An 11,633-nucleotide genomic window follows, 5' to 3' on the forward strand; every position below is an offset into this window, starting at 1 on the left:
AGGAAGGAAAGGTGGGCATTATCACTGTCCACGGCCACATTCCAGACAGGCAAAGGCATTTGAGGAGGGTGTGGCTAAGGACTGGTGAGGGGTGTGGCTTGCGGAGGGGCCTTGAGGTCCAGGCAGAGGGACCCTGCAAACAGTGCTTGTTAGTGAGCTGGAATTGACTGGCTATGGCTACAGTCCTAAGAACATTTACATGCATGCCTACTTAATTTAATCTGTATGCCACCTTTTCCTAGTTCAAACAATGCTCCAGGTAGCATGCAACATGGAAAAAAAATACATAATCACAACGTAACAAGAATGGTCATAAACAATAAATAAAACACCAAAAAATATGCAACCAAATTGAGCATTTCCCATGTAAATTATAAGATCTAAAATTAAGATATAAAAAAAATCAGTAATAGCAACAACGCCCCCCCCCAACAACACCCCTGCCCAAGAGTCCGTTCAGCAGCCTCAGCTTTTGTAGCTGGAGTCAGTCAAGGTTCCATCTTCCCAGGCCAGATGGAAAAGGTCTGCAGGGAGCATGTCTTCTGGGACTCACAGCCAAGACGGTTTCTGGCCTTCACATTTCCTTGGTTGTTGAATCCATTGAGCTTGGTGGGACTTACTTCTGGGTAGATATGGTTTGCACTGTTAGTAGCAGACCCATCGTTGCCTCCTGTAGCATTTGGAAGGCTTCCAGTGCATGATTCCTTGGGGGGGGGGGTAAGCCCCATTGTGTCCCCAAGCACGTTAGGTTTTGCAGCACTACATCACTTGCAGGAACCAGAAGGGTCTTTCTCATTGGTAAACTGACTATGGAGTCTCTGTGTCCTCTTTGTTTACAGCTGGAGCAAGCCCAGGCGGGGAAATTGGCTTCCCAGATACACTTGGACTACGACTGGGAAACCCCTCAGGAGTTTTCTTATGACAGTGAAGATGAGCTGGATGAGAAGGTGCTGTGTGTTAGGAGCTCTGACTGTGTTTGTCCTTATTCAGAAGTGGGGAGCCCAGCTCCCATCAGCCCCAGTCAACATGGCCAGTGGTTAGGGATCATGGAACTTGTAGTCTGTCCTATGCAGTGTAAATCCTCTGAAGGTATTTCTCTGCAAACCAAAGAACTGAAGCTGCTGTAAGGATGTCTTGCCCTCTGGTTGCCCTGGTAAATGATGTCCTGTGGTTGGGAAACCATAGGGCACGTGGTTATGAAAGTTGTTCTCACAAGATGCTGTGAGGGTTTTAAAAGATGGTCAGGCATTCATGGAGGGCAGGCTATGTTCTACCTCCATTGTCTAAGACGGAATGTTTCTGAATACCAGTTGTTGGGAATCACAAGTGTGGAGAGTCGCTGTTGCACACATGTCCGACTTTTGGGCTTCCCATAGACATCTGGTTGGCCACTGTGAGAACAGGATGCTGGACCTGATGGGCCTCTGGTCTGATCCAAGAGGACAGTTCTTGGGTTCTGAGGGCTGGACCTACATGGCCAGCCTGGGGTTGTACAAGGAAGGGGCTGGTAGAAGCCTTCAACAGGTTCATAAACATTGCATCCACAGTCACAGCTTGACTGTAACTTCATTGCAAAGTCCTCCACCTGCCTAGACTGGCCCATTTCTCTCACCCCATTGCTTTCTCTCCAACCACGCAATCTCATGGTTTGAGGTAGTCTTTCTCCGATACCAGCTGGGAAGCCTCAATGGCCATCATGTTGGCCACTGTGAAAAGTGGAGTGTTGAAGTAGACGGGTCTTTAGCCAGGGCTCTTCTGGTTCACTCCTATGGCCTTCACTCTTGCTCGTGTCTCACAAATCTCTTCAGATGTGCACCAATTTCGACACCATTTGCTGCCTCAAATTGGAATGTGCTTTTGCGCCATGGAGAGGCCCTTAAGACTCAGAGGAAGGGTTAGTTTCAGGAACTGGTCCTGAGTGCAGTGAAAGAAGGTAATGAGCATCTAGTACAGTCTTCTTCTGATGTCATGCGCTCCAGATGTTTTGAGACAACAACTAGTATGACTCAGTGGTGAGAGATGAGGGAAGTTGTAATCCAGTGAAGTCTGGGAGGCACTAGGCTGGGGAACAGTGAGCTAAGAGGTATAGGGATATTGAAACAGAGCTTTGCTGCTTTCTCCGATAGGTGAGCCCACTGCAGCGGTCTTTTGGGTCTTCATCGTCTCCGACCACAGGCCAGCCTGCCCTCTTCCCTCCAAACAGGTGGAGTTGCACAGGTATAGACATCAGCAACAAGACCTACGAGACCATCCTGGTCCCCTCACGGCCTGGCCTGCGAAGCTCAAAAAGTGAGGAGACCCCACCACCGCTGCCAGTCAAAAATCCCACCAGAGGGAATTCCAAGACAAAACCAGGGCAGAGTGCTTTGGGTAAGTAGAGCCAAGCAGTGACAAGGCTGACCACATGCTTTGCGCAAAGGTGTGCATCAGAGCCCCAGTAGAAAAAGAGCAAGTCTGCTGCAATTGGAAAATGAAGTGTGTATACACACAGAGAGACACATATTATACAATATCTAAATTCACAATGTGGGTAAAACCCATGTATTATATTTATCTTATACATACTGTATGTGTGTGTCTATGCATTATATCTTAGATTATAGCCAAGACCTCTACATGGACATTTTCTTGGGGCACATTGGCTGGAGAGTTGAATAAAATGGAACCCATCTTGTGATCAAATAATTTCCCCTCACATTAATATTTATTATGTTAAGTTTATGTGTACAGACATACTTTCTGATTCTTACATTCTGATGTTTGCATATCCAGCAGATGTTCTTGCCTTCAGTTTTGCAGTCAGTAATGCCCTCCCTGTAATCGCCAAACTCCTAAGCAGCTGCCTATGTGCTCCAAGTAGAAAGATCTTAGCATCCATTGGGAGCTTGTATCCAGTATCTCCATTAAGCACTAAAATCATTGCCTGATACCTTCTATTTACTGCTCACTCCTTCCAGGTATGAAAAAAAGTGTCCAGGATATACCCAACTAGGTTTTACTCCTAATAGACCCATTAAAACTAAAGGGCCTAAGTTAGTCATGTCCATTAGCATTAGCTACATCTATACATTTAAAACACATGGCTTTCCCCAAAGGGTCTTGAGAACTGCAGTTACGGGTGCTAGGTATCATAGTTCTGTGGATATAGATGACTCTGAGTATGGCTAACATTGACTACAACCCTCCATCCTTCTGTTTACTTAGCCAATGTAATTCTGAGATCTCAGTTTCTGCTTCAGTAAGTAATTCATTTCCCATTTCTTTCTAGACCCATCAGAGTCCTTGCCTCAGTCACCAGATGTCCCTGAGGGGCGGCACTTGTCCACTTCCAGCGTTCCTGGAATGCCAGATGGTGGCACGTCCCGGCAGCCATCAAGCTTTCGCAATTCTGTGGAAGTCAAAGGCACAGCCTACTGGGAAACCTGCTCCGAAAAGGAAAGTGGCTCCCTGCGCAGAAGATCGGACCCCAGTCAGGCAACAGTGCTACAGCCTTCTCCTGGGACCTCTCCAGAACAAGGACAAGCCAACCCAGTCAAGTTCAGGTGAGACCAGGAGGTGTCAGTTGTGGAAAGGCCTGAAAGCCAAGCACCTTGTATGTTAGCAGCAGCTTCAAGGGCCTAGTCTAAGATATGGTTACCATAAATGGCCTGGGGAAAACTGATTTTGGCACCACTTGCACTATACTTTTAAAATGGTATCGTACCACTTTAAGCAGTCATGGCTTCCTCCCAAAGAATCCTGGGAAATGTAGTTTGTTAAGGTTTCTGAGAGTTGTTAGGAGACCCCCTGTTCCCCTCCCAGAGCTGCATTTCCCGGAGTTCTGCAGAGAGAGGGATCAATTGTTAAAGCACTCTGGCTTCCCAGCATTCTTTGGAGGAAACCATAGCTGTTCAAAGTGGTAGGATGATGCTTTAAACGCATAGTGCAGGTGGAGCCTTTGCTCCCTTCTGTCCCGCCTCAACCAAACTAATGTTATTTTTAGGTCTGAACTGAGTGCAGACCACCAGGCATGTGTTGCTACCCTTGCTCTAGGGCTAGGCTGGAAAACCTCGGGCCTGGGGTTCAGGACTCGCACTGGGCCACAGCCCTTACCAGCCTTGATCTGCACCTCCCTTGAGTGCTTTTGCCTGGCTGGAATGTGCCCTTGAAGCCTCTTGCTTGCCTGGGGGGAAAGCGTTTCTGGCTGGAATGTACAAAGGTTAGAGTCACATCTGTGGCTCCACCCACTTTTGCCTGTGGCGCTGCCCTTTCCTGGCATGCAGGGGGTTCCTTGGCTACCCTTTGTTTACATGCACTTTCTCTTCCCTCTACAGCTCTGAGAGCACCCGATCCTATCGACGGATCAGTAGTGGCTCCGTGGGCAAGCTGCCTGGCACCCCACTTTCCCCTCAGAGCTCTGGTTGCCCAGAAGAACTGCCTTCCTGCAAGTCTCCGATACTGGCCCAGACACCTCCCCCCGTGCCAATGCCAAGAAGGTTTGCCCCGGTGAGTTCTGTGAGATGGTGATGCTGTCAGCATTCGGTATCTGGGGCCAATAGTCAGTGTGCATCCATTTCAGTAATCGAGCCATTGAGATGTAAGTTCAGATGATAAAGGCTGTTGTGGAAAGAGGTTGTGGTTGCCCCTAGAAGCTTCAGGCGAAGAGCATGTATGGCTGGTAGGATAGAATGATGGACCTCTGGTGAGGCAGGATGAGGTGTAGAACTTTCCTATGGTGATATGTGCAGGCTATAGCACAGGGAGAGGCAGGACTGTATCAGCTGAGAGCCCAGAAACTTTTGGCTTCTCTTCCTCCTTGATCTGTTTCCATTCCAGCTGCTTGTTAGAAGAAATCTGTAACTAAGGCCTAATACCTGAGTTTGCTTTTTCCCTCTTCCCTCCCAACCCTGTTTCCTTTTGAGTTGTGTCTTAATTGCAAGCCTTTAGGACAAGAACTCTCTTACTACAGATACTGAAAAGCCTCTGCAGGAGGCTTTCCTTTCCTCTTTTTCTTTTTCTTTTTTTTGGCTGAAGAGTGGGCAACACGTGCTTTAGTAAATAAATAATAAATTTATTTACTAAATAAAATAAATAAGTAAATAGACTTGAGTATTTACTCAAGTCTAATGCGTTATTGAATCTAATGCACACCTTAATTTTCAGAACCTTGAAACCAATAAAAGTATTTGCTGGCAAATGTAAATGTGCCATCGAATCTAATGCGCACCTTGATTTTTGCAGTGTAATTTGGCCAAAAAGGTGAGCATTAGATTCGAGTAAATAAGATAAAGGGGTGCCCAGCAGAGATTGCTAAGAACCCTAAGGCTAAGTGTGAAGATTCAAACAGCTTAACCACCCCCCCCCCCAAAAAAATCCACAATAAATATGCATATCAGGGATGATATAGTCTTACAACATCTCGGAGGGGGAGGTGTCACAAGTTCTCCCCTGCTGGCTTGCAGAATGGGTGACAAGGCTTTCGGCAGGGTTGAGTAACCTGTGGCTAGGGGTGGGTAACTCTTCACCCTTTCATCAATGAGGTGCCTGTTTGCAATTCTGTTTAGGCTTCACAGAACCACTGAAGGGCTGTGGAAAGGGAAAGAGGGTTGTGTAGAACTGACGACTACCGTTTTTCACTTTTGCAGGCTAAGGGACGGCCAAAGAGAGTCATGGCCTTGGTTGACTGCAAGGGGGACAAGGCTCGGGAGCTGACTTTCTCCAAGGGTGAAGTGATTGTGGTGACGCGGGAAGAGGATGATCAAAGTTGGGTGAGTGTTGCTGCTTCCTCCATGGGACAAAGTGGGGAAACACTGTTCCTTCTAGCTTGGGAGGGAAGGAAGGAAGGCAGGCAGGAGGACGGTACTATCAAAGGCATGTTTTTTCCAACACGGATGTGTATTTGCAATGGACCTTCTGCACCACCATAATCATTTCCTTGTACAATTGCGCTCTTTCCCTTCTTTACGAGTGATGTATTGAGGCTCCTTACGTCATACCTCTCCCCTTCCCCTTTTCCTCCCACTAGTGAAATCCATCTTTATAAGTGTGCCCGGTATTCCAGGAATGCTGTTCCTGACATTTCCCCACAGCAGACATCAGAAACTTCTTGTGCTCATCATACTCAGCAGTGGATACTCTGGTCGCTCTACTCAAATTTTGTCTGGGAAGTACTGGTGGTCGCTACGGACATGTTGGTTAAGCAGAGATTAGGAGGCTGCCGTGGTCACCACTGCTATTTCTGCCAATTGAAAGAGCGAGCCTCGTTGCAGGCATAGCCCATCAATTATACAGAAGGAAAAGAGCGCAGTCACACTCAAAAACAATGAAATGATTGCGGTCATGTGGAAGGTCCATTGCAGATTTGCACCTAAGAATGTTTTTTGCGGGGAATAATAAGGCAGCTCCTATGAAAGGTACATTTGCAAGAGCCTCTCTTTCGTCTGCCTTCCCCCACCCCTTTTGATCCTGTCTCCCTCTTGTTTCTCCTCCCCCCCCTCACAGATCGGTTTCATTGAAGGCGATGGCACAAGAACGGGAGTTTTCCCCTCCAGCTTTGTCCACCCATTGCAAGACTGATGGGACCATTTTGTTCACGTTCCAGCTGCAGAGAAGAGTCTGCCTGAGCTGCTTTGCAGACCTAAGGCAGACTCACCCCATCTCCTTTGAGCCTGCTCTTCTCCATAGGATGCCATCTGCGTAATCACTTCCTTGATCATATCCTTGGGAAGAAGCCACTGGCTTTGGCTTGGCTACTGTTCTCATTGCTGTTGTTAAGCAGGACCAGGAGAAAGGACAGGAGCTCTGCTTGGTTGACTTTTTCTGGCTTCTTCTTGCGGCCTCACGCAACTGAGGTCTCTTCTCGTTGGCTGTGGAGGCTCCATCTCCAAGTCATCTCTGCCTCCGTTTGATTTTCTCGCTCGAGATCAAATGTACACTTGGGTGGGATTCAGACTCCTAGTGCAGTGTTTGGTTTCGTAGCAATCTTGGCTTCTGTTACGACAGTCACGAGGGAGGAACCCCGCTTCCAAGAGAAATCTGAAAACATGCAGCAAATGCATATATGCTGGAGACTTGGAAAACCAAGCCAGGCCTTTGGCAGGGCTTCAGAGCTGCTGCACATCCTGCCCCAGCCCCATGAGGATTCATTTGACCCTACCCTACCCTCATGGATCTGTTTTTGCATCTCTTCATCCAGTGCAGAGTATCTTCACATCTGCTGCGTGCAGACGATTCTGGGAGCCTTGGTTGGTCCCAGCTGGCCTAGTCAGTTGAGAGTGCCCTTTAGGGGAAGGGCTGCAGCTCAGTGGTAGAGCATCTGCTTTTCATTCATAAAGTCCCAGGTTCGATTCCTGACGGCATCTCCAGGAGGGGATGAAGAAGGCCCCTGCCCAAAGCCCTGGAGCGCTGCTGCCAATCAGTGTCGACTGTGCTGAGCAAGATGGGCCAGTGGTCTGACTTTGCATAAAGCAGGTTCCTGTGTGGCTATATCTGTTAAGCACCAGGTGTGCGCTGCTGGAGAAGTTGGATAATGGTGTGCAAACTCCAGGGCTTGCCTCCGCTATTCGCCTTTCAGGGACTGCGTTGTGCCAGGACAGCCACAGCTTTTCCACATCTCATGGAAGTCACTGCCCTCCAAATGAAGAAGATTGATGAAGGGCAGAACTCATGTCTGACAAAGCAAAGCTTTTCAAAGCGTTGGGCGCTAGTGGGAAGTGAGGGTATCTGTAGCTCTTCAGGCTGCAAAATGTCTTGGGGCCCATATTGACCAGCCTGTCTGTCATTATCACTCACAGAATTACAGAATCATAGACTGTTTTAAGTCAGAAGGGAGCTTAGAGGTCCAACCTCCTGCACAATGCAGGAATATTGCAGCTGCAGCATCCCTGGCAGAAGCTGGTTGCACCGCTGCTCAAATACCTTCAGCAAAGGAAAGACCACCACCTCATGAGGCCGTCTGTTCCTCTGTCAATTAGCAATTAGTACATGTCTCCTATTAGCCAAAATCTGTTTCCTTGTGACTTCCACTCTTTGGCTCTACTCTTGGAGCAACAGAGAACAAATTGATTTTCTACATTATGGAGCTCCTGATAACTTCCTGTGGAATCTGTGAGTTCTGTAGAGTAATGTTTTGAAACCACTGCTCCTCGCACTTTGGAAGCTTTTCAGGCTGAATCCAAACTTCTTGCTGTTTGGATTTGGGCACCAGCCACCACTGGGATGGCAGAGAGGCCAACAGTAGGAGGACCTAGAGCCAAGGGCAGATGCAGAAAAGTAATTCTAGTTTTCTCCCTGTCCTGTTCCCTGCTGAGTGGTACAGGGGCTATGGAGGAGGCTGGGAGCCAGGACTGGTTGTCGTTAAGAAGACAGGCCAGTGTGGGCTGGCTGAGAGCAGACTGAGGTTGGTAGGGCAGTACGCCATAAGATCCAGCCCAATATTTTTAGAACTGCTCAGCCAGTTTGGAAAGTGCCCTTCTCCCGTTTTTGATCCTCTCCTGCCAAGCTATGAGAAAACCAATTCTGCAAGTCTGCAGAATGGTTAAATTTTGAACAAAAAGGAAAGTAGCTGTGGGAGTTGCCAAATTGGCAGTTCTCCCTGACAATAAAATCCCTCCCCAAATCCCACAATTAGGTTTGCAACTGTTTTTAAAATGTTACTTTTAAAAAAATGAATAATTGTGAATGTACCACTTCAAACGTTTTAAGAGGTGGATGGCCCATCAGGAAGATGGGTAGATGTCTGAACCCGTGGGGTTGTCTTGCTGATAGGTATATCTGCTGTGGAAATAGCAAATCCAGTTTGGCTCTCATGGGTGAAGAACTCACTGTGACTGCCCTTTTAAATACCACATCCGTCCTCGCCTTCAAATGCTCCAGTCTGGTTTGACCAGTTTTAAAGAGAAGCAATATCACCATACATGCTCTGTCCCTTTCCCCAGGGTGTGAAAAGTTCAGGGCAATCTTTAAACAGCTGGTTCTTTTCCGCAGTGAGCACCCTGCAGATTTCTTTGCAAAGGATGAATGAATAATGTGGATGCATCGGCCAGCGAAAGCTTTGCTGGTTCCAAAACGGAATCACACCAGGCCCCAGATGTAAGATGATTTAAACAAGCAAAGTTGTTTTAAGCTGCTTTTTCAGCACCAAGAACAACCAGAGCTAAATTTATTATTCTTGCTCAGCTACCAGCTGTAGATGAGTAGCTTGGTGGGGAGAACATCTGCTTTGTATGCAGAAGGATGTCTCAGTCCCTGGCATCTCCAGGTACAGATGAGAAAGATTCCCTACCTTAAACCCTGGAGAGCTGCTACCAGATAATAAACGATCCATCTAGCTTGGTTTTTATCTGGCTCAGTGCAAGGCAGGCTTTTATGTTCCTTTTAAGTAAAGCCTAGTACATTGGGCAGAAAGTCTACTAGCAGAGTCAGTATTGTTCTCTCAGCCAACCCCAGCATACATTCTCCAGGAAGAAGGGATGTGGGGACAAGGGGCATTATGCAGTTTGCTGTGTTCATGTCTTTCTGCTTCGTTGTCTTGTGCCCGACAGTCCTGTGGAACTTACTGACACGGAATATGGTAAGGGCTAATAGGTCAATTAAGGCCTGTTTCAGTTTGTGGGGTTTCTGACCAAATACATGAATGGAATAACCATTGAGGTGATTGGATGGGACAAACAGGAAACTCCCATTTTCATTCTCAAACCTGGATTTATGTGTGTATTCTGTGCACAGAATCTGGCTTCTGGCACAAAGTATGCCTACCTAAGTATCCCAGAACTTCTACTTCTTTAAAAGATAGGATTCTAATTGTCTCAAAGACAAAAAAAGAGGGTGATATAAGGGGGCTGCAACAAAACATTGCAGTACAAAGTGCTTGTTCATGATTCCAGCCACTGGCATAGCAATCTTTGTACTCTATCCCAAGTCATTCCTTGCTGCCCAGCAGCCCTTTAAGATCACTCTGTAAATATGTAATTATTATGTAGTACAGGGGTTGCCAACCTTTTTGGGTCAGTGGGCTACATTTAGAACTTTTTAAAAAAGTGCCTTAGGTCACAAAATGGCTGTCGTGGGGGGCATGGCATAATAACTTTGCTGTACTAGGGAGAGGCTGAGCCAGTGGAAACAGGAAGAGCAAACAGTATCTCTCACATTGTTGTTTTTTTGAGGCAATGTGGCACCCTTTTGTGGGTGCCATGGAAGGTACTAGGGACACTGGCACCTATAAGGTGTCATCTTAGAGGCTCCTGGTATAGAAGTTTACATGTTAGCTAATACTTTGAAGCTATCTCAAATTGATTTCAGCACTCAGAGCAGGGGGGCAGGACTGTGCTTCATTTCCCCCCAATTTCCCAAACTAATGAAAGCAGGGCCAGTCTCATCGTTGGGCAGAGTGGGGTGATGGCCTCTGGCAACAGACACTGGAGGCAGCCCTCTCCAGTCATTCCTCCTGAGAGTGCGCCACAGGCCTGCCATATACCTCTAAACTAGATTGCTTCCCTCAGAGTGTCTTCCCAGGAACCTATCTTGGTTTTGTTGCAGAAATTTTCAACCCGGTTACCCCCTCCAAAATTTGTTTGCACTGAGTTTAAAAGTACCACACCGGTATTTGGATCTGTGATTGTTTTCTTGGACCAACATACCATCAGTCTGGTATGGGGCTGATACCACAAGTCTGCTGCTCTCTGAAATACTGCATTTTTATATATAAAAAAGACAAAAAGTTGTTGGGAGATAAGTTGAATATGCCATCTGAAAATGTACTGTTTTTTGTTCCTATCTTTTTTTTGTTTCTAATAAAAGTTCTGATTGATGATTTATTTATTTTTTACTAGTAGTACTTTGGTGTGATTCATGCCCTGGTTGGCTTCCCCCCACCATAGCTTTATTTCTTTCAAATATTTGCATATCAACTCCTTACACAAGGATCTGGAGTGAAATACAAACAAACCACAGCCATCCTCCTAGTCCTCATGGGCAAGTAGCAAAGGAGCAGTAGGTAAGAGAGGGTGAGGGAAGGAGCTGGATGAGTACCTGGCAGTAAGCCTCCAAGCTGCTTAAGGTTAGAAGTTCCTGGAAAGTGGAGAACTTTTGGCCCTCCAGATGTTGCTGTACTACAGCTCCCATCATCCCTGGCCATTCATTGGGCATGCTTGCTGGAGCTGATGGGAATTGCAATGCAGCAACATATCCCACATCTGATGTAGGGCAATAAAAAAAGATATTCACCTAGTGTCAAAAGGACAATGTAGAAAGTTTTCCTGGGCAGTGTATGTTTCCCCAGATGGGGTTGGGGTTCATTTGATTTACTACTCTCTCCTCACCATAAGGTCCCAAAGCAGCTCCTAGCAATTCAGAAATACAGTATTAAAGATTGTTTAAAACAAACGACAGTCACAGGAATAGGGAAGACGCTGACAAATGGGAGGAATTCAGTGTCACACTATGATAATTGCTCTCTCAGTGCAAAGCATCTTAGCTTGCCAGACGGAACAATCTGCCAACTTGGAAGAACCCCTATACAAATACTGAAATTGTTATGTATGAATGCAATTAATATGCAATTAATATATGTAAAAGGAACCAACTTCCCTAAACATGCAGCTCAGGGAATTCTCACGGGATGATTTTGGGGTGGGGTGGGGGGAAGAATTGAGGGG

General features: G+C 46.7%; 1 protein-coding gene across 2 annotated transcripts in view; it reads left to right on the forward strand.

Moving 5' to 3' along the window:
• ASAP3 (ArfGAP with SH3 domain, ankyrin repeat and PH domain 3) overlaps positions 1-10,791 on the forward strand; it is a 70,491-nt gene extending 59,700 nt beyond the window's left edge. For both annotated transcript variants that reach the window (XM_081015731.1, XM_081015732.1), the window contains exons 21-26: positions 840-947; positions 2,127-2,370; positions 3,269-3,542; positions 4,314-4,485; positions 5,625-5,747; positions 6,481-10,791. In XM_081015731.1, coding sequence (XP_080871857.1) covers positions 840-947; positions 2,127-2,370; positions 3,269-3,542; positions 4,314-4,485; positions 5,625-5,747; positions 6,481-6,555 — 996 coding nt within the window. In that variant the 3' untranslated portion in view covers positions 6,556-10,791. The remainder of the gene's footprint in view (positions 1-839; positions 948-2,126; positions 2,371-3,268; positions 3,543-4,313; positions 4,486-5,624; positions 5,748-6,480) is intronic.
• Positions 10,792-11,633: the final 842 nt, after the last annotated feature.

This window comes from Podarcis pityusensis (assembly GCF_964106645.2).
Source record: "Podarcis pityusensis genome assembly, chromosome: 8".
NCBI classification, from domain to species: Eukaryota; Metazoa; Chordata; class Lepidosauria; order Squamata; family Lacertidae; genus Podarcis; species Podarcis pityusensis.